Below are 22,118 nucleotides of genomic sequence, written 5' to 3' on the forward strand. Positions count from 1 at the left end.
TAGAGGGTACACATGGCCCATAAGAGAGCGAAGGGCAGGGGGTTGGTCCAATTTTCACTGGTTTTTAGGACAAATTTAATTAGAGTCCTGTTCATGCCTGTCCTAAGGCTTGAGCTATACTTTGAGATACTTTGGCTACAAAGGCTGGGCTGTTATCTGCTCCTATGACTACTGGCAGCCCGAATCTAGGTATAATCTCCTGGAGTAATTTCTTGACTACTATAGAGGCAGTTTCTGTCCTAGTGGGGTAGGCTTCAACCTAATCTGAGAAAGTGTCTATAAAAACTAGCATGTACTTGTACCTTAATGCTGGTGGCTTAATCTCTGCGAAATCCACCTCCCAGTGCTCTCCTGGGAAATTTCTCTGGGGCCCGAATTCCTAGGGGGACCCTCTTTACCTTGCTTAGCATTTACCTGTGCACAGACAGTACTTCTAGTGACTATGCTTTTACCTTACCTAAGTTTCGTAGTATCTGCCTCACAGAAGTTCAGAAGTCTTGATGACACCTAAGTGGGTAACCTGGTGTAACTGGGCAATTAACATCTGACCTAGAGCCTCTGGGACCAGCAGTCTGTCATCTGGTAGGGTCCACCAACCATCTGGTCCTTTGATGGCTTGCTTCTGTTCAGCCAATTCCTCCTCTTGTTTGGTGTAGGTCGGGGTCCAGCAGGGTTACTAAGACTTGTAAAGGCCCCACTGGCTAAACCAATACAGTATTTTTTATCTGCTGGTTGACATCCATTAATGGATGATTAGATCCAGTAGGTCACAAACCGAGATTTTTATTTACAAGTGGCACAGAACAGAATGGAATAGAAAAAAGTCTGTGTGTGTGCACACTTATGATATTCTTTGATAAACTTTTGTGGATTTTAATTGTAAAAAGTTTGAAGAACTCTGTTTTAACAGACAAATTACACACTATCTGCACCCTGTGATATTTTGATCTCATTGAGAGCTTTTTAAAAACCGGTCTTACGTTTTCCTTATTCATTGTGTTCTGGTCCTGGGGATAAGGATTGGTCCTAGGAGAGCACAGTGGTCTTAGAGCAGATATTTTTAGCCTCAGTGATCACCTGGGGCAAAGCCAGGCCGAGCGTGTACTGCTGTGAAGGGCACCAGAGTTTGTGGGACAAACGCTCCAAGTGCCTAGGTTTCTGCTCCAGTTTATTGAGGTGCTCTGAGGACAGTCATTGCTCTCTTACCAGAGATCGGTTAGAACAGTGGTCGGCAAGCTCATTAGTCAACAGACCCAAATATCCACAGTACAACAATTGAAATTTCTTTGGATAGCCAAATTTTTTAAACTTAAACTTCTTCTAACGCCACTTCTTCAAATCAGACTCGCCTAGACTGTGGTATTTTGTTGAAGAGCCATACTTAAGAGGCCAAAGAGCTGCATGTGACTCGCGAGCCACAGTTTGCCGATCACGGGGTTAGAACGAAGGACTTGGAATTTATTTGTAGGGAAATAATAAGTTTTAATGGATTGTTCTTTGTAAAGTGCTTTGATATCACCTCTTAAAGGCATTTCCATAACTTACTCTCCGTTCTAGGTCTATTTTCTGAAATAGAGATCCCATGATTATTAAGGTGGTATTTTAAAATCCCACTCTGCTGGGCACATGAACAGAAGTCTCTTACTTGATGCCTTGGTACTTCGTCAGACACCATCCACTGTATAACTAGGTCCTTGCTGCTCAGCATGTGTCAGACAGGAGATACCTTTTACCTAATGATATTGCTCCTCCTCCCGGAACACTGAGAAGCTAGTCTTCCCGAAGAAACTGGACTAGAAACTGAATTCTTGTTAAGTTGCTGTTTGAGTTTTGTGCCCGGATCTGCTGCAGGTGGACCCAGGGTAACAAAATTTCCTGGCCGTGAGTTTGAGAATTGGTTGGGTCATGTATGACGAGAGACATGGAAGTTGACCGTAGAACTGTAAGGGGAAAGAGTGGCAGACTCTTGCACAATGTCCAGCACAGCAGAAAGCAGACAGATGGTTAGCTGCTGGGCGATGCAGTGCAGGTGTCCACGCCCTGGGTGTACAGACAGGCCTGACGTGGTGTTCAATTTATGGGCTTGAAGGGAGAGGCCACCCTTTTAACACTTTGTTTTTTAATTGGATGGGCTTATTGGTGCTGAGGTAGGACAGATAATAGCTCTGAGCCTTAATCTTTTAAAAGCTGGCTTGCCTTTGCTCCCCCCAATACTCCAATTGTATTGTTTGCCCCTGTCCTGTAGTCTAAAAGATTAGAAAAGGAGTCCTCAATTACAGCTTTAGGAATCAACCTGACTAGTACCTACAAGAGTAAAGCCGGAGAACAGGCACCTTCTCCCCCGATTTCTGTGTGTGTGTTCTACCTCCTTTATAACATTGTCACTTAGAAGTAACATTGTTCTCTTTCCTTCATTCCTTGCAGACTCGCTCTTTACTGAGTGTATTTGAAGAAGATGCTGGCACCCTCACAGATTATACCAACCAGCTGCTCCAGGCTATGCAGCGCGTCTACGGAGCCCAGGTATCCTTGCTGCCCCTCACCGAGAGCCCGAGTGGGGGCCGTCTGCCCTCATCTGCAGCTTCTCTCAGGAGGTTGAGAAATTTGGAGTAAAACACCATTTACTTTTTTGAAATAAAATCAGAATTGTTTTTCTCACTTCTGTCCACCGTCAAACACTGAAGACAATCTATTTTCATTGCTGAAAAAAAAAAGAGGGTGATTTCTCTGTAATTAGTAGAAAAGGGACCACATCACTCTTTTAATTAAAAAAAAATGCATGTTATTGATATTTTACAGAGAAGAAGGGAGAGGGATAGAGAGTTAGAAACATCGGTGAGAGAGAAATATCAATCAGTTGCCTCCTGCACACCTCCCCCTGGGGGTGTGCCCACAACCAAGGTACATGCTCTTAACTGGAATTGAACCTGGGACCTTTCAGTCCTCAGGCTGATGCTCTATCCACTGAGCCAAACTGGTTAGGGCACTCTCATAATTTTTTAAAAAATTCAACCCCAACGGGAAACATGAGACTCCTTTGCCTTCTTGTGAATGAGTGGGCTCAGTGTTATGAAACATGCCCTTTGTCTGATCATAAATGGGCAGTCTTAGATGTCAGTGCGGGCGAGTAGAGATGTTTTTTCAAGCGCTTCCTCTGAAAAGACTTGAGTCACAGTTCTGAAACTATTGGTGGCTTTTTTGTTTTGAGGAACAGCTATCTCTGGCTTGCAAAACCATGGAAAATAAATTGCTGAGTAGCAAAAGTGGATCTTTTTAAGATCAAGAAGTGCCCATGTATGTTACTTTTCAAGAGAAGACTTGAGAGTTACTTAAAAATAAAATTCATTATGTTACACATCAAAATGTTATGCCAACTGATGCTTTTGATTATTGATCTTTTTTTTGCAGATTTAAAGCTGTACATGTTAATGTTTCTTTTCCTCATTGATGCTCTCTAAAGAAATACCACATTCAGTACTTAATAACAATATATATTAATACTCATGTATAGTCATTATTATACTAGAGGCCTGGTGCACTAATCCGTGCATGGGTGGGATCTAGCCAGCCTACCCCAATGGGGGCCAATCGGGGCCAAGCCAGCAGGAGGGAGGGGCCATGGTAGGGTTTGGGGAGACCGATTGGGGCCCTGATCAGGCCGGTTGGCCACTGCAGTGCTCATCATAGCTATCGGTCATTCTGTCATTCCTGTCACTTGGCCTTTATATATATAGAGAGAGATAGCTCTTAATATTCTATATAATCATTCATTGTTATCATCATTGTTTTATTAATCATTTATTCAAGTCATATGTGGACTCAGTTCTTGCCATTAGGAGCTTACAATTGGGCTGGGAGACAGAGCAATTACCTCAGAGTTTTAGTTCTAGGAGAGAAGGGGATCCAGAGGAATTGTGTTGGGCCCCTAAAAGGAGGATTGTGAAAATTGATGTTTCTTGAGTACTTGATCATTTCATTTAAATTCCCCACCAACTCTGTGAATGTGTATTATTCTTATCCTCATTTTATATAGGTCAAGAGGCTTACGGATTCTGGTGATGAGTAACTTGTCCAAGTCCATCCCATTAATACATGGCAGAGCAAGTCAGCCTGAAGTCAGAGCCCAAACCCTTAATACCAAGCATGGGTATGCCAGCCTGAACTAGAAATGGAAAGAAGTGGATGAATTTCAGAGGCATTTAGTACGAAGATCAGAGATTGATTGGATGTGAAGAGGTTGGGTGGATAAAGGATGAGTCAAGAGTAATGCTTGGGTTTTGAATTGAACATCAGTGTGGATAGTTGGGAAAACACAGGAAGAAGTGTGTGTGTGTGTGTGTGTGAGAGAGAGAGAGAGAGACAGACAGAGAGAGATGGCCAGTATGTCAGTCATCCCGAAGTCAGGCCAGAGATAGAAATTTGCAAGCTAAAATGTATTATGCAACTATAGCTTACTAATTGGTACTAATTCTAATGACTAACGAATTGTAATGTTGCATGTTTCTTTGGTATGACATGCAGAAACTGGGCACATACTTTGTCAATTTTCTTAAGCTCTATTATGTTGTATGCATATTTTTTCCTAATTATTCAGAATTGAAGAAAATAGAAAAAATTTTTTACTGGGCTATATCTGTGCTGGTTTGCTGTTCAGCAATGTAAATATTGTGGTGAAATGATTTTTCTGTTTAAGGTATAAGAACACCAAGGCTTAAGGGACTGTTGTGTCTCTGCCACTCCCAGGAGTCTCTGCTCTGCCTTTGCATATCTGTCAGAGTCATTTGCTGGGAGGTGTTCAAGCACTCTCTTACACATTTTGTCTTTTGAGCCAGAAAATGACGTTTTGCCAAAGTTAAGTAGGTTTTGCTTTCCAGAAGACTGTAACTGGCTTTTAGTTCACACCACATGACCATCACATGGGCTCTCCTCCCAGCCAGAAACCCTTCCTCCTGCCTCGGCATTTCCTGCAGCAGAGACCGGCGGGAACAGCTGGTTAGCGCTTCCAGAATCAGCAACAGTGCTGAGCATTCCCAACAGCTGTGTCAGGGTCGTTGGTTTCTCAGGTTTAAAGACTTAGGTGTTTTGTTTTGTTTTTAATTTTAAAAGAGAAAACTTTCCTGACTCCTCTTCGATGTGTTTATTTATATATGTGTAGTATTATTTCTCAATGTTTTCACTCAACTTTTTTCACTAAGTTATGTTTTTATGGTTTATTTAACATTGTTCCTTAAATATTTGACACCCAAATCTGTTGAGTTAGATTGATATAGTTTTATTTTTAAAAACAGTGGTACTTAGCAAGATGTAGTTTTTCATTATATTTTAAAAACCAGGTTTATGCTTCTGACAAATGTTTATAAAAAGATATTTTAAATCGATCTACGTAGTAAATTGCTGTATTCTGATATAGCAAATGCCCTTCATACCTGTTTTAGGAAGAGGAAGGGCAAGGCAAGCTAGAGGAAAGTTATGTGAACGGGTTTGCTGATTGGGGCTGGTTTGGGGAGATTTTAAGTTTTATTTGGCTTATGTGCCAGAATGAAGTGACAGTGTAAGCTGTCTTCAGCCTTTTATAGCAGTACTGGAGTTGCATCTGATCTTTTCGCTGTCAGATGTGCCTTTGCACATGTGGGAATGGAGTACTCCATTATAGGTTTTTGGAGCTGTACATTTCTCAGGCGTTAACAAAGCAGAGACAGGTTACTTAGAAAGATCTGCTATGTTTCCAGCTATTGGCTAAAGAGGTGAGAAACTCTGTGGTGTCAGAATGGATGCATAGTCTCACCTGGGCTATTGCAGCATTCTCCTAGATGGTCTTCCTGTCTTCAGGGAGGTGTCCCCTTCAATCTCTCCACCACCCTACAGCTCCGTTTGTCACATGCAAACCTCCCTTCCCTTCCTGGCTTCAGACGCTTCTGTGGCTTTCTGGGACAGCGCAGCAGAGGTTCATGAACTAAGCATCAGCCTCACCTTTGGCTCTCCTTTGCTATGCCCTTCCGGCTGCCAGGCATCCCTCTCTTTCCCTCCCTGCTTTTAAGATTGACCTCAGCCGAAACCGGTTTGGCTCAGTGGATAGAGCATCGGCCTGCGGACTGAAAGGTCCCGGGTTCGATTCCGGTCAAGGGCATGTACCTTGGTTGCGGGCACATCCCCAGTAGGGGGTGTGCAAGAGGCAGCTGATCGATGATTCTCTCTCATCGATGTTTCTAGCTCTCTATCTCTCTCTCTTCCTCTCTGTAAAAAATCAATAAAATATATTGATAAAAGACTGACCTCAAGTCCCAGATGTGCCTGACATCTTCCTTTCTAACTTTCTCCCTTCCTGGCCAGAATGCCCTGTGTGCCCAGGTGCCTGTGTACTTGTTGGTCAGGCCACTTACAATACAGCACGTGGGGTTTCCTTGTCCTTCTGTGGACTGTGAGCTCCCAGGGAGCAGATTCTCTCTGTCACCTATGCCCCGCCCCCCTGAATGACACACAGGTGTTGAATGAAGGGCTGAATTCAGAAAGTCCCCTCCTGGGGTCCTTAGCTAAGGGCGCTGTCATCCATCCATCATCCAGACTAGAGCCCAGTGTTCTTTTACTCCCACCTCCTTCCGCACTTAGAGCTGCTGTTTTTGCCCCTTGGCTGTGGGCAGCATTTCTGGCCACATAGTTGGAATAGTCAGAGCAGATGCCTCCATGTGACTGAGTCTAGTGGGTTTCCTCTGCCCCTTTCCTGTCCTCTCCATCACACTCCGCGTGGAGGGCGTGTCCGCAGCGGCTTTGGGCTCTCGTGTGGCATTTGCGTTGAGAAGCGCTCTGCCCCCGTCAGGTAAACACTCCTTTGCCAAAAGCTCGGTTTTCCTTTCGGGTTTCCTGCCGTGGCGACAGCCTTAGGAGGTTCTGTTTAACATAGGAGATCCGTCAGTAAACCCTCCAGCGGGTCACCTTTCTAAAGCATTCTTAGGAGGCATCAAGTAGCAGAGGTGGTAAGCAGATGGCTGTTGAGAGCATCGAAAGAATCTTCCTCTCAGAAACCCATTCAGGATTGAAGAGGCCACCTTTTCCGGACTTCAGCTAGAACAGTGTGGGGTCTGTGTTCCTGTCACAGGCCCTGCGGGGCCTGCCCGCTGGGTACCAACTAGCTATCGCGTGGCGTTTGGGTTAGGACAGCAAGGTGGTAAGAACTTGGGCTCTGGGTTTTGAGTCTGTCAGGTCTGACGTAAGTCTTCGCCCGTTACAAGCTGTGTGATTTCAGAAAGCTGTCCTTTCTGGTAGTCACTCTCTACCTCGTAGGTGCATTCTAAGAAGTAAGTGGGATCATATACGAAAAACGTTTAACAGCAAGGCCACGTGCTAGGAAGAACTCGGTGAATGTTAGCAGCTCTCTTTATCATCATGATGACCAATATTTACTCTTTACTCAAGCTCGTTTTGCAAGTCTTGCTGCAGAGATAATTGTGCGGGCCTACCTGACAGGGCGTGGATTCATTAGCTGATGATGGTAAACATTTCATAAACCTTTGTCTACAGCACAGTAAGGTGAGTCAGGTGCCGGCTGGTCTTGTAAGGCGCCCTGTGCAGGCGAAGATTGTTTCTTTTCAGGATGCATTTGTGACGGACCACTTTGTGCTTCTGGCTTGTTCCCAGGGAAGTTGTGCTGGTAGAACAGAGTCTTGCTGCCTGAAGTCACACACCTGAAAATACACAGCTTTTCATATGGGGTTTCTGGGGGAGACGTGGCAGAGGCCCCTGGACTCGGTGGTGTGGGAGAGCAGCTGCTGCCTGTGGTGCCCGCATCCCTGCACCGCTGCGGGTTGTGTGAGCAGCACACGTGCTCTCCTGCGGCCGGGCGCAGTCTGGTGCTGGCAGCTGCCTGGCCAGTTTTTCCATCATGTTCGCAGCGCTTACAGAGAGCTCTGAAGAAGAGAAGACGTCAAACAGCCCGTGGCCCGTGCTTGTTTTGAAGGCAGGGAGGGTGGCAGCATTTCTGTTGGCCAGTCTCTGAAGGATACAGATTTGAGGGAGTAATATTTTAGACTTAGCAAAAAAAAATGAAAAAGAATGAGTTAGAAGAATAGAGAATGATTCTTGGATCTGAGATGTTGTAGCTCAAAGGAGAGCCTCCTGAGGCAGCAGTGGCAGAGAGGTGGGCCTCCTGAGACATTGTCCAAAGCAGGATCTGCAATACCCTGTCCTATTTATTATTATTTTTTATTATTATTATTATTTTTTGGTAAGTAGATTTTTTTTTGGAATGAAGTTACACTTGTTTATTTATGTGTTGTTTTGGCTGCTTTCATGCTACAACAGCAGAATTGAGCAGTTGTGACAGCGACCATATATCTCACAAGCCAAAAAGAATTACTCTCTGCCCCTTTACTGGAAGAGCTGGTCAACTTGAGTATAAAGCAGAGATCTTCTCTCCTGTCTCTTAGCAGGGCTTGGGATCTCAGAGAGTACTGTTCAAGCATCAGCCAGACTTGGATTCACAGCCCAGCCCAGCTGCCGACTGGCTGTGTGACCTTGGACAAGTGGCTTAACCTCTCTGTGCCTGTTTCTTCATCTATAAAACTGAGTTAATAATTAGAACCTGCCTGTTGAGCTGAGGCCTGGAATGCGCTCAGGGTGGCATCCGGCATGAATTAATTGCCCTATAATTGTTAGCTGATGCTGTTAGGGCGCTTCTGTGGGTCTAAGAAGTGTAGTCTGTATGGTGCTGTCCAGGCAGATGCCAAGGTAGCTTGAACAAATCCATTTCAAACCGGTTGCTTCTAACTCAGAGAAGTAAGAATTAGCCAAGTGGCCGAGCTAAGTCCCTTGTTCCCATGCACTCTGATCTTCAAAACAACGCTGCTGAAGATGGGCTGCCTTCTGGCTGTTGCTTCATCCTTGTCCAGTCATGTGTGATGTTTCCTTGTAGGATTAGGAAGTATTTTCCTCCCTGACACCATGATTTTCTGGTATTGTTTTAAACTTGCAATTCAGACGAATCTTCTAAACTTGTTCATTCATTCACCAAACACTTGCTGAGTGCCTGCTGTGTGCACATCCCTGTCTGGCTGCTGACACAGTGCTTGTGGACTGGTCACTTGCCTTCCTCCTGGCTGCCAGCTCTGGCTGGTTTTGAAAGGGGTAGCACCCCAGTATGATGCCAAAGCCAGGAACTTTCATTATATTTGCTTGGCTTTATTTTGGGGGGAAGGGGACAGGGCCACATTTCAGGGTCCATTAATGCCTGTTCCTCAGAGCAGCTGAAGGAAGTCAGGGAAAGGGTTAGCCAGTTGGCTGCAAAGGGGGTCCAAGAGGAGGATCAGGCTCTGCTGGGTCTTACAAAGGAAGACATGAAAATGGAAAAGTCTCTGCAGAACCGAGGCCTTACCCCTCATGGAACAACCAGCTCAGGAGAACCAGCGCCAAGGCAGGCCAGCCACACCTCTCCCTCCTCCATCTGCTCCAGGTTGGACTGCTGGTTCTGCCCTTCTGTTAGGAATAAGCCGCGAATCTAAAGAGAAGCTTTAACTGAGCTTGAGAAACATAAGACACACTTTCTAAGCTGGATGCATTAGTGATGGGATAGTTATAGAAAACTGCTGTGCAGCCAGAGATTAGAGGGATGAGTAAGAGGAGAGGGAAATGGACAGTGAAAACTGGCACAGAATGGGCCGCCCCGGGCTTTGCAGCTGTGCTTCTGTGTTACCATCCATCATTACGGACCCAGCGCTCTGTTCGGTAGGATCGGGCCATGTCCTGGTGCTGCTGAAATCCCCTCTGAACAGAATGAAGTCTAAATCTGGGCCACCGCGTCCTTCCTGCCCTGGCTCTGCCTGCCCTGCCAGCCTTGTCCCGCCTCCACGCCTGCACCCCTTGCGCCTCTCCTCTCCCCTTATAGCTCTTCCAACAGGATGTGCGCTTTTCCACAGGAGAGTCCCTCCTGGACAGCTGTCCCCATGGCTCACTCCCAGTCTTTGTTCAGGGTCTGCTTAAAACATCTCTTCCTTACAGACCCTCCGGGTCTTCCTGCCAGACCCCTAATGCATCCAGTATTCCCTTTGAGGTTCTCTTTATGCTTCCAACTCTTTTTTTGATGTCTGCTTTCCCAGTAAGCTCTGTGGGAGCACAGGGACCATGTCCTTGTTGACCCTGCTATCATTGTTCCTTACATTTGTTTATTGACTCAGTAACCAGGAGTAGTAATTTGTAAATGGTTGGGGGTGGGGCACAAGCTCTAACCTTTTATTTTACAAATAATTTCTGGCAAAATAATTATTTTATACACATATTTTAAAGGAATTCTCCGAAGTACCATTTTTCAGTGACTGCACACACATTGGACAAGTCTTACTTGCTTTTCTCTTCTCCGCAGAATGAAATGTGCCTGGCCACTCAACAGCTTTCTAAGCAGCTGCTGGCATATGAAAAACAGGTACCTTGACACTTATATGGCATGTGGTGCTGTGCTCAGGACTCTCTTAACTGGAGCTCTTTAGAAGAAATTCTCCAATTTCTTCCTCCTGCCCCCTTTCCCTCTCTTGATTTCCATAATCTGTTTCCATTTTTTCTTGCCTTTTCCTTTCCCCTGATAAGTTGTCACTGGTGATTATCTTAGAGTCTGTATGATGCCTTCTCAGAGGCCTGCAGGCATCATCAGCTGCCCTTGAGGGAGGGCTCATGGTACCTGAGGGACTACAGGTGAATTGACACTAACAATTCCAGGCAATAAATGCACAGATACCATTTATTCTGTGTTACCGTCCATCATTGTTGACCAAGGGTGATGGCCAATGAAGGAACAGTTTGGGAGGGGCAGTTGTGTGCTAGACGCTCTGGCCTGGCCTGCTCTTGGGAGGAGAAAGGAAGTTGGTGTGGGGGTGTGTTGGTGGGGTGATGCTGTGGTGCTGAATTCCCAAGCATTCTGTAACCCCTGGCTTTCTCATTCTTCGGTCTTAGAATTTTGCTCTTGGCAAAGGTGATGAAGAAGTAATTTCTACACTTCACTACTTTTCCAAAGTGGTGGATGAGGTAAGTTAGCAATATGGCAAAAAAAAAAAAATTGTTTTATTCATTTTTGAATTTTCTTTCAGCTTTTACTTTGGTCCACTTTCCATCTTTAGATATCTACGTAAATATCTGAGATGTTATCTCAACTTGTTGATATTCCAAGGTTTGTTTCATAAAAGTGATTGTATACTATCCTGTTTCCAGTTTGAGGGGAAGGGCTTTGATATACATGAGCAATAGGTCAAAAAGATTTCCAAGACTTTCGTTTCCTAAGGAGGGTGCACTAGCCTCTCAGGACTGCTGTAATAAATTACAAGCAGGCGGCTTAAAACAAAAGGAATTTATTTTCTCGCAAGTTGTGGAAGCCAGAGTGTGAAATCAAGGTGTTGGAGGGCCATGCTCCCTCCGAAGGCTCTAGGGGAGGATCCATCCTTCCTCTTCTGGCTTCCGGTGGGTCCAGGTGTTCCTTGGCTTGTGGCAGCAACACTCCCCTCACCCTGCCTCCACATGGCCTTCCCAGACTCCGCCTCACCCATGTGTTTTCTCTTTCCTGTGTCCTCTCTTCTCATAAGGACACTTGTCATTGGATTTAGGGCCCACCTGGAAAACCCAGGATGATCTCATCTCAGGACCCTTTGTTGCATCTGCAAAGACCATTTTCTCAAGTAGTCACATGTCGGGGTGGACATTTCTTTTTGGGGAGCACGATTCCACTCACTGCAAAGGATTTCGTACAACTGTCCTGGTATCTGTATTGTATAATCCTCTTGGAAGGTTTGTGGTAACAGGTATTATTGTAGGAAAAGTGCATAAATCCTAATTGTGGGGGGGAAAAAACAAACAAAAAAACGCTCAGATGCTACTAGTGCTGGGCAGAATCCTCCGCCAAATTAGGTAAATTTAAACTGTTTCATCTTTCAAAGAGTTTGCAAACTTGTCTTAGAAAGTCGTCATAAAGAATAAGCAAAAAAAGAGAACATGCAGATGCCACTGAACTGTTGAATCATGAATACGAGGTAGCACTGTCTACAGAAAGTGCTCCAAATGGTGGTGCCGATTGGGTTAATTTTTATTTCTCCTTGACAACTGACAGCGACGGGCTTTAGCAAGGCCTTGAGATAGGAGGGGAGAAAGAATCGGGAGCTGTTAGAACTCTCTGGTGTGGAGGATCCCATGTGGATACAGTCATCTCATTCTCAGAAAGGCTGTTTTCTAAAGAGCAGAGGCCTGGAGTCCGGCTGAGCTGTTTCAGGAGGGAGCTCTCTTTGCGGGAGCATTCCCAGGCCCAGGCCCGCAGCTGGCTGTGACGTCAGGGTTAGGAGGCTCCCAGCAGGCCTGCCTTTCAAGTGTGACAGCCCTCTGCGAGGGAGAGCTTACAGTGGCCTGGCGAGGTGGTGACTTGTGCTGAGCACTCCACCCACTGAGCTGTGCTCACTGCAAGCACATCAAAACTCCTGCTCCCAGGGGGGTGGCTTAGCCTGAGAACAACGAACCAGAGTTTGCTCTGTAAGCAAATGAGAACTATAGCTCAGACTCCTGTAGCAAACTTTACCGGTCAGTTAGAACCTCACCTTAGTGTTTAATACCTCTAGGCCAGTGGTCGGCAAACTCATTAGTCAACAGAGCCAAATATCAGCAGTACATCGATTGAAATTTCTTCTGAGAGCCAAGCTTTTTAAACTCAAGCTTCTTCTAACGCCACTTCTTCAAAATAGACTTGCCCAGGCCCGTGGTATTTTGTGGAAGAGCCACACTCAAGGGGCCAAAGAGCCGCATGTGCCTGGCGAGCCGCAGTTTGCCAACCACTGCTCTAGGCCAACATCATTTACTGCTTTAAGAGGGTATTTATTTATTTGCCAAAGAAGTGTAACTGAGCTCTCTAACCATTCAGAAGTGTTCGTCACGATTTCTTGGTGAAATAAGACAGTTTCGGTAAAATAGTGGATATCATTTTCTTCAATAGATTTCTCTTTCTTTTAGCTTAATGGTCTCCATACGGAGCTGGCTAAACAGTTGGCAGACACAATGGTTCTACCCATTGTTCAATTTCGGGAAAAGGATCTCACAGGTAAAGTGACTGAATTCAGTGCCCGTTACTTTTAAAATATTAGTTCATTTAATAATTCATACTGCATTAATTTCTTTAAATGCGTGGATTACTGAGAAACGCCCTATCTTGTTGAATAGTTCAATTTAACCAACTAGCATTGAATCCCCGCTGTGTTCTTGGCTCAGCTAAAGGAGGTCACAGGCTAATAAGACAGACTTGGAGTCGGACAATGGTAACATCATGTGATGAGGGCAGCAGGACAGAGACGTTGAAGGAATAGCAAGAGGAACGGAAAGACGTCATTGCCTTTCGGGGCCAGGGGGCCAGGGGAGGCTTCCTGGAGAAGGTGATCTCCTAGCTGGGCTTTCAGAGGTGAATCCGTGTGTACCGAGGATAAACACAGAGATAGCAGGCTTGTATTGCCGCCAGGAGCATTTGCAAAGGCACACTGTTCTCAGGATGTAAGGTGGGGGAAGGCTTGGATATCATTTTTAACCATTTGTATGCCACAATCATCTATAGACACAAACAGCTGTCCTTTTTTAATTAAATTCAAAATATCATGGCAGTTAACTGGTTAAAAGAAATGTTCTGGAAAGAAAGTAATCATCCCCTAAGAACTGGGTTGTCTTTTGGCTTCTTTTTTGGGAGGCAAACCTGGAATTGAGAGTGTCTGTCCACAGCTTTGGTGCCAGTGGCCTCATGACTCCAGGAGAGCTAAACATGTGGATTGGGAGTGTTTACCCAGGATGGTGATTTAAATTTTTTTTTTTTTTTTTTTTTTTTTTTTTTTTTTTTTGCCTAAACCGGTTTGGCTCAGTGGATAGAGCATCGGCCTGCGGACTGAAAGGTCCCAGGTTCGATTCCGGTCAAGGGCATGTACCTTGGTTGCGGGCACATCCCCAGTAGGGGGTGTGCAAGAGGCAGCTGATCAATGATTCTCTCTCATCGATGTTTCTAACTCTCTCTCTCTCTCTTCCTCTCTGTAAAAAATCAATAAAATATATAAATAAATAAACAAGTAAATATATATATATATATATATATATATATATAAAATTTATTTTTATTTTTATTTTTTTTAAGGAGAGTATTAATGAAAAAAAGTTAAAGTATCCTCTTCTGATGAAGTGTTGGTGCAGGTCACACTTGAGTTAGCATTGGAACCAATTTAGAATCTGGCACCCTCACTTCCCCCTTCCACCCCCACCCCAGATGGTGGTGTTTCATTTTGCTGCCTTACTCGTTTGCTCACCAATACAAGTATGGAATGTGGATGAGGGCAGTACAAGAAATGTTAAGAAAGCTATTTAAATTGTTAAGGAGAAACATCACAGCTCTGCTCCAACAGGAAGAAAAAAGGAGAGAGAAAGAAGGGAAATGCAGGAAGAGAAAGTATCCTGATATCAGGAAGAGTAAGAAGTAATATGAAGAGAAGTTAAAAAGCTGGAGGCGGTTTTGAATTAAAAGCAATGTAGATGATGTGAAAATGCTTGGCTTTGACAAAGTAGAAACGGAGAGTGTTAAAACTGTAAAGCATCACTTTTTTTAGGTGTCTGTGTTTTTTCTTTCAGGTATCTGAGTTTTTAAGTGTTTAACCTTGGACTCCCATTGCTCTCAGTGATATTTGGGGGGCTTGTCTTGGACTTTGTTTAGCATCTTTGTATGTGGAGGGGGTAATAGTTTTTACCACATGGGGTAATAGTTGTTGGTGCTGGCTTGCCGAAAGTCCAGTACACGGGATTGCTTCAGATCTTTTTCATGAAAACAAGCACCCCATGTTCTTTTGTCAGGTTTTAAAATGGCAGTGACAGGCAGTTTCCAGGGTTTGGTATAGTCAGGGCATTGTGAGGAGAGAGGTCTGAGCACGCGTGGGGCTGAAGAGGCGGAGCTTACACACACACTCCAGGTCTCTGATAGTCCCTGTCACCATGCCCTCCACCTGGTCTCCGAGTCCCTCTCCTTCATGGGTTCTCAGAGGCTGCCTGGAGGGAACTGCTCCCTGCTCCGTGGGCAGTCAGGGTCCCTGGGTGTGGGTGCAGCTGGAGCCACAGGCTCCAGTGAGACCGGGAGTCCCAGCCGGGCCAGGGCCCCGTGAGGGCCGAGGGCCTGAGGTGCTGGCAGCGCCTTCCCGTCCGCGTGGACACCTTTCTTTCCTGGGCGAGCATGCAGCTCTGGACCGGCTTGTACTGCTTGGCTTGGCTCTAAGACGTCTCTTTTCTCGTTGCAGAAGTCAGCACTTTGAAGGATCTCTTCGGACTCGCCAGCACTGGTAGGCGCCCTCTCCATTCCTGTGTGTGGGTTTAATGAGTCTGTGGGCAGAGATGCTGAATGAATGTTCTTGCCTTTCAACCTGTCTGGGTGCTAACGTGTCTCTTCACTTTTAGAGCATGACCTCTCCATGGCAAAATATAGCAGGCTTCCTAAGAAAAAGGAGAATGAAAAGGTAAGAACGCCCACCGTACATGTTTTCACCTCTTTTGCGTAGCTCCTTTTGTGTCTTCCCGTTGTGAGTTTGTGGCATTGAGGGTGTCTTGGTGAATTTCTTCTCTCTTTTCCCATACATAGATTTTTCAAAACATATGTTATTGATTTTTTTACAGAGAGGAAGAGAAAGGGATATAGAGTTAGAAACATCAATGAGAGAGAGACATCGATCAGCTGCCTCCTGCACACTCCCTACTGGGGATGTGCCCGCAACCAAGGCACATGCCCTTGAAGGAATTGTACCTGGGACCTTTCAGTCCACAGGCCGACGCTCTATCCACTGAGCCAAACCGGTTTTGGCTAGATTTTTAAATTTCTTATTCTAAATCTCCTAAAGTAGATTTTTCACTTCCCAGTTCTAGCTTTGAAAATTAGTTTTCATACACCAACTTGGGACCTTCATAAAATCACACTATGATTTTAACATAAACTGGGCACCTCACATGATTGACTCATAGACACTCAGGCACTCGCTGGCTCTGATTCTTTAACTCACTCCTGTAGGTAATACGGGATGTTTTCAGGCACCTGAAATGAAACGTACCTTTCCTTTCTGTCACATGAATTCCTTAGAGGATCTCACAGGTGGCCAGAATATGTGTGGCCTTCAGCGCACTGGCCATGTTGTTTTTCTAATGGGTGTGGCGCTGGGAGTGTTACCAGGAGAGGGACTGGCTCCACCCAGGGCAGCCTCACAGCACGGACATGCTGTCACCCTGGATATTTGAAAACATGAGGTGGAACCTTATCTGTGTTTCGTTCTCTTGGTTACAAAAATGGTTCTCATGTAGAAATGAGCCTGGTTTGGAATTGCGTGCTCCTACGGAACTGCCACGTCCGTTCCAAAATGACGTTCTCCTTTCACCTCAACAGGTGAAGACGGAGGTGGTGAAGGAGGTGGCAGCTGCCCGGCGGAAACAGCACCTCTCGTCCCTTCAGTACTACTGCGCCCTCAACGCGCTGCAGTATCGGAAGCGCATGGCCATGATGGAGCCCATGCTGGGCTTCGCCCACGGACAGGTAGGCAGTCCTTCCCTGAGGTGCAGGACCTACGCCAGCTGCGGAGGGCAGCACGGCCTTCTGCTGGGGGAGCACAGGGGGCACACAAGCAGCGTCAGAGGAGGAAACACATGCACAGCCTCCCAGAAGCTCTCAGAAGCTCGGCACCTAGAGAGCTTGCTGTGGGCTGGACCGTCAGCGGGGCCTGGGCTGCACACGCAGGAGATGATGGCCTTGGTCCCTTCCTCCTGTGGGCAGGCACCGGCACGGCCTTTGTCTCTGATCCAAATGACAGCAGGTGGGGCCCGATTGTCTGAGAAGCAGCTTCCTGTGCGGGCTGCGGAGCCAGGCTCACAGCTGGGACTCCACACAGGCCCCCCTGCTCAGTGTGGTACAGTCACCTCGGTGGGGCTGTTCTCGTGACATGTGGCTAAGGCAAATGCCAGCACCTGGGCACGTAGGACCTGGGAAATGCTGCCAATGAAATCACGGCAGAGTATTTGTGTGCAGGGAGGTTCCGGGTTCAGGGTGTGGCCTTGGCTGTGGCTCCAGCCTGGCAGGGACAGGAGTGGTGGGACTGTGAGGCAAGTGCACCAGCCTCGCCCGCCATCCCTGCCCTGCTGTCGCCCCACTTAAGTTGACTCCAGACTCGCTCCGGCTTGTGAGAAACGCATCTGGAAACCTCCCCTGATCTAGGAACAGACAGGGATGTGAGGAAGCAAAATGTTGAGAAGGAAAAGTCAGCAACTTAAAAACCTTACATGTGAGCACCTATTATTTTCATAATGTGTTTAGAAAATACATATTATATCTTTTATGTTAATCTTCACCCAAGGATATTTTTCCATTGATTTTTACACTTGATCTTAGCCAAAAGGCCGAGAAGCGATTCCATTGATTTTTAGAGAGAGTGGGAGAGGGGGAAGAGAGAGAGAGAGACATCAATGTGAGACACATCAATTGGTTGCCTCCTGCATGCATCCTGACCAGGGCCGGGATCAAGCCAGCAATCAAGGTCTGTGCCCTTGACCAGAATTAAACCTGGGACTCTTCAGTCCATGGGCCCACGCCTCTATCCACCGAGTCAAACTGGCCAGGGCTAAAAATACAAACATGTTTAAAAAGCACATCACTTTCATTCAGGGAAAGGAGGAACCAGAGAAGATTTTTAAACATCCAAATTCAGTTGTCTGTCATCTTAATATGGTTATTACCTTGCTGAATAATGCAGACACTAAAGTCAGCTTATGCCCTTAGTGGTAATATTCAATAGAACAATGTAATCTTTCTGTATCATCTGAGTAAGCTGGGCTAAACCAAAAACTAGCGCTGCCCCGCTGTGGGCTGAGGCTCAGCAGATCCTTGGGTTGGACCAGCTTCCTCACCATGGCACTTGTGCCCGCATGTGTGTCTTCTCTGTTGCTCCCCTCTCTCCTGCCATTAAACATTGCACCTCTGCCTGGTGGAGATCCTGCTTGTTAGCCAGGGCCCCTCCGCTCTCTATTCACACCTGGGCATGAAGGCGGGGAAGTCATCCCCCTGGGCTGAAGGCCTGGCCTCTGGAGCAGTAGCCCCCGCCCATTAGAGGCCCAGGGCCAGGGAGTATCTGGAACTTAGTCTCAGGAAGTGCCCGGCTGCAGGCCTGGGCCAGCCCTGGGAGCCTGGGCAGAGGAGGGTCCCTAAAGGAGCTACAGGATGGGTTTTCTCCAGTTGCTTTCACTCTTCATGGCCGAGAAGTACACCACGTCCCCCAGCCCGGACCTTTGAAGCGAATGCTACTGGGTGTGGCGGCTGGGCAGGGGGGTGAGGTGGGCAGAGGGGCTGTGGGCACAGCAGCACGAGTGCAGCCCATGCCTGGGAAGGCAGAACGGAGCACACTGTTGTTGGGGGCTGAGGATGGCACATTTCACTTTTCATCTTTTCATATGAAAAGTATCTGGATTTTAAGACACAAGACCAAATAGCCCCTCACCCTGCAGACTTTTTAATCCTGGTGAAATTATAGTTCTTACTCTCAGTCCTGGTTGTTGTCTGACCCCCTGACTCTGGATGATTCCGAAGCAGCCTTTTAAGTCAGTGTGCGTTGAGCATCACTTGGTTGGCTGCTGGTGCTTTGACTATTGTACTTCCCACTGCTCACGATCGCTGTGAACTTTGCTCTTTGGATGACTTTCCTCTGAATCAGACTTCTCGCCACCACCCACCACGGCGGAGGCTGTTTGACTCCATTTCTGCCTTCCCTGGCCCTCGTCAAACAGGTTTTCAATGAAGTCATGACTAGGCCTCCCTCCTGCAGACTAATAGAGGCACTGTCAGCCTGTCCAGGTTTATGAGGGCACACACATGAACTCTAACATAGTATTTACAAGGTGAGCAGTATGTGACGTGGCTGTGGAAGCCAATATCTCATCCCTACCTTCCACCCATTCATCAGGTTTTTGAGGGAATACGGAGCCCTGCCCTGGGACCTGAGAGCTAGGGGAGGGGCCCAGACACGGACGGGTGTGTGGAGTACAGGGAGGGGAAGGTGCGGGACAGCCAGCATGAAGTTGTGCCTTTAGAAATGCATAATGCTCCTTCAGCGGACTCTGATATTTAACATTTCAAGGATTCAGAATGCTCATCTCTGTATGACTCAAAGATCACGGGCCAGAACCTCCCCCTGCTCGGATTACTTTGCATTGGGTAATCCGATCATCAGCTGCTTCTGTGCTGTAAGGGCTAAGGACAGGTGTGTACGTATTTCCCCAGGCCTCAGGGTGGTACCGAAGGCTCCTGCTAGCCTCCTTGAGGTGAGAGGTCAGTGCTGTGCCCACCACCCAGGGACTGCTTCCAGATCAGACAACCGGCTCTGTAATCGGAGAGGACGCCCATGTCCAAGCTGAATGTTTTCTCTCTTTCATGACGGAGGTTTGCAGCCATTACCTCTCTGCAGTCAGAGGTGCAAAATGGAGTGGCTTATACCATATTCAGTTTTTTAAAGGCCCCGCCTTAGAAAGGGACAGAAGCTCGAGCTCTCGGGTGGGATGGTTGCGGATGTCAGTCAGGCCCAAAGGAAGTCCTTTTCTCGTTCCCGTACCCCTGCCCTTCAGGGCTTGTCAGGGGACCCCAACCTTCTGGGAAGTGAATCCCTAGGAATCACAAAAGTAAAGAATTCCTTCTGTTGGTTCCCAAAAAGCCAGCAACAGCAGTTTCATTTTCAAACTGGGTCCTCAGGCCTTCCCTGGGCAGAGAGAGCGCCCACCATAGGCACGGGGAGCACCATGCAGTGCCAGGACCGCCTGCTTCCTGTACACACACGTCCCCCTTCAGCTCATGTCAGGGTTGGAAGAGCCTTCAGCCCAGCTTTCCCTCTGGAATTTCAGCCGTGTCACCGTGCAGCCTGTGTTCAGAGCTGCCCGTGGCTCCGGGAGGGGGTCAGTCAGACGGCGACCCTCGCCTCTCTGAGACCCTCCTGCTGCGTGTCTGTCTTGTTGGTGCTGTGCATGTCATTGGTCACACACCGATGTAGCCCCTACAAAGGTGAAGATGACCTAATCCTTGTCCTAGAAACCCACTGTCTAGAATTCACACAGGAAAAAGGCTGACGATATTGAAATTAATTATCGTAGTAATTACTGACGCACCTGGTACATGCCAAGTGTTTAACTTACATGGTTCCTGAGCTTTACAGACTTTCCACAGACCAGCCGGTGTCACCACCCCCTTTGTCCACACGCACCCGGGGGTCTGGGGGTAACTCTGAGCTGGTGGGGTGGGGCTCAGGGAACTGCCGCCAGTGCTGCGGGCGAGGAGCCGGCCAGCCGGGGTCAGCCGCCCCGCCGTCAGTCCCAGTCCACGAACTCAGCCGTCCACTTCCTGAACGATGTTCAGAATATCGTAACTTTATCTTTCAGATTAACTTTTTTAAGAAGGGAGCAGCGATGTTTTCCCAAAATATGGACAACTTCTTATCCTCCGTGTCGGACATGGTTCAGAGGTAATGCTGCACTCCGGGGGTCTTGGTGCTTTGCTTTCTGCCAGATCAGCCTCTCCGGAGGGGGTAGGGGTAGAGGGGGAGGGTTGCTGGCTGCAGAGGGTCCCCTGCAGCTGCTGTCCACTCCCTGAACTCCCAGGAACAGCGCCTTCTTAGCTGCCGATGTTTGTGAGCAGTGAGGTTAAAAAGTAATGATCTCTGCATTTCCCAGCTCATGTGGAGCCCAGATTGTAAATCAATAAAAGATTAAAGGATCCAAGGGGAACTTTTCTATCAAGTCAGAGTTCTTCGGATCTTCTGTAACAATGAAGTTTCACGTGTCAGGAGCCTCTGTCCGTGTAGACTTGCTGTGGAAAGAGTGCTTGTTCTCTTCCTCTAACGGCTTAGCAGCCAGAAGTGCCGCAACTTCTCAGGAACTCCTGGCCGTCACACTAACGTCTGATAAACAAGGCAGTAAGCCTTTTTGAAGTAATTTAACAACCTGGAGTTCAGTCTCACAGTTGCTTATTTTTTAAAAAAATGCATCATCTCTCCAGGCCGCCCTTAATGCTGCTGTGGCCACTCTGACTCCCTTTGCCCCCTCTTGGCAGCGTCCGTGGTGGTGAGCTCAGCAGAGGCTCTGGGCACCCCCGGCACCGGGCTTATTCCATTGAGGACTTTCCATGGTTTCTGGGGATAGAAACATGTCTGTCTGTGGGTGCACATGAGTATTTCTCTGGGGAGAAAATTCTTACCTTTCATTGGGTCCTCAGTTTTATCACCCACAGAAGCGTAAGAAACTAGGTGTTTTGTAAAGCTTTGCTCCCTCCCACCTGCCTCCTCTTGTACTGCTCCATTCTCCTAGCGTGGCAGTGACAAGCAGGTATAGCTAATGAGGTCTGTCCTCCAGCTGGCCCGGCCCGAGGCCACCAGCCTCGGACTCCTGTCATTTCATCCCAATGTCAGAGTAGCCAGCCCTCACCTGCATGACAGCTTGCCTCCAGCTGCGTTACGTGGTACAGACGGTGGGCATGGGCTCTCCTACAGCGGAGTATGCATGTGCAAGCCCAGAGTCACTTTCCTGCAGACCCTTTGAGAGAAGATCCTGAGGAACTCACTCTGAAACAAGAGGCGGCTGGTCCCAAGGTCCCCTCTGAGTTAACATCTGCAATTCTGTCTCATCTCCTCTAACACGGCGAAGTGGAACACGCCTCCAAAGTTCGCTTTTTCGGGTGGACGGGCCCTGTTGGCAGAGTGTGTTCAGGCCTTTACAGCCCAGCCGTCACCACCGGAGGCAGCAGGCGTGTGGCTGGCAATCTTAAAAGGTGCCCTGGCATCAGTACCACTCCTGGTCATTCCCCCTCTCCAGCAGCCATCTCCCGGCTCTTGCCTAAGCCAAAGGGAATAGGAATGACTGCTGTCCTAGGAATGACAGGCCGCCTGCAGGTGTCGCCCCTCAGAACGGGCTCATTGAAGCTTTTCTCCTGAAGTCTGTATCAGCCGTTCTGAGCATGACACCTCTGTCTGCAGAGGAACTGTTTAGCTGGGTTCAGGCGTTGTCCTGTGGGACCCCTGTGTTCTGTTTTAAAACAGCGGTCATGTGAACACAGAACCATGCATCCCGGAGTCATTTAACAACCTGGG

The 22,118-nt window shown here is 47.4% G+C and overlaps 1 protein-coding gene across 17 annotated transcripts in view; it reads left to right on the forward strand.

Annotated features, from left to right (window-relative positions):
- APPL2 (adaptor protein, phosphotyrosine interacting with PH domain and leucine zipper 2) overlaps positions 1–22,118 on the forward strand; it is a 40,862-nt gene that overhangs the window by 7,946 nt on the left and 10,798 nt on the right. For 13 of the 17 annotated variants that reach the window (XR_004991498.2, XR_006742757.1, XM_036458547.2 and 10 more), the window contains exons 2-10: positions 2,425–2,609; positions 5,830–5,944; positions 10,349–10,408; positions 10,933–11,004; positions 12,964–13,051; positions 15,264–15,305; positions 15,421–15,479; positions 16,394–16,540; positions 20,416–20,498. Coding sequence is in view for 15 of the 17 variants with exons in the window: in XM_036458547.2 (XP_036314440.1) it covers positions 2,425–2,609; positions 5,830–5,944; positions 10,349–10,408; positions 10,933–11,004; positions 12,964–13,051; positions 15,264–15,305; positions 15,421–15,479; positions 16,394–16,540; positions 20,416–20,498 (851 nt within the window). In the remaining 2 variants the exon portion in view is untranslated. The remainder of the gene's footprint in view (positions 1–2,424; positions 2,610–5,829; positions 5,945–10,348; positions 10,409–10,932; positions 11,005–12,963; positions 13,052–15,263; positions 15,306–15,420; positions 15,480–16,393; positions 16,541–20,415; positions 20,499–22,118) is intronic. The other 4 variants (XM_036458542.2, XM_036458544.2, XM_036458545.2 and 1 more) reach the window with 4 other exon arrangements.

Source organism: Pipistrellus kuhlii, unplaced genomic scaffold, assembly GCF_014108245.1.
Source record: "Pipistrellus kuhlii isolate mPipKuh1 unplaced genomic scaffold, mPipKuh1.p scaffold_m20_p_3, whole genome shotgun sequence".
In the NCBI taxonomy this organism is placed as follows: domain Eukaryota; kingdom Metazoa; phylum Chordata; class Mammalia; order Chiroptera; family Vespertilionidae; genus Pipistrellus; species Pipistrellus kuhlii.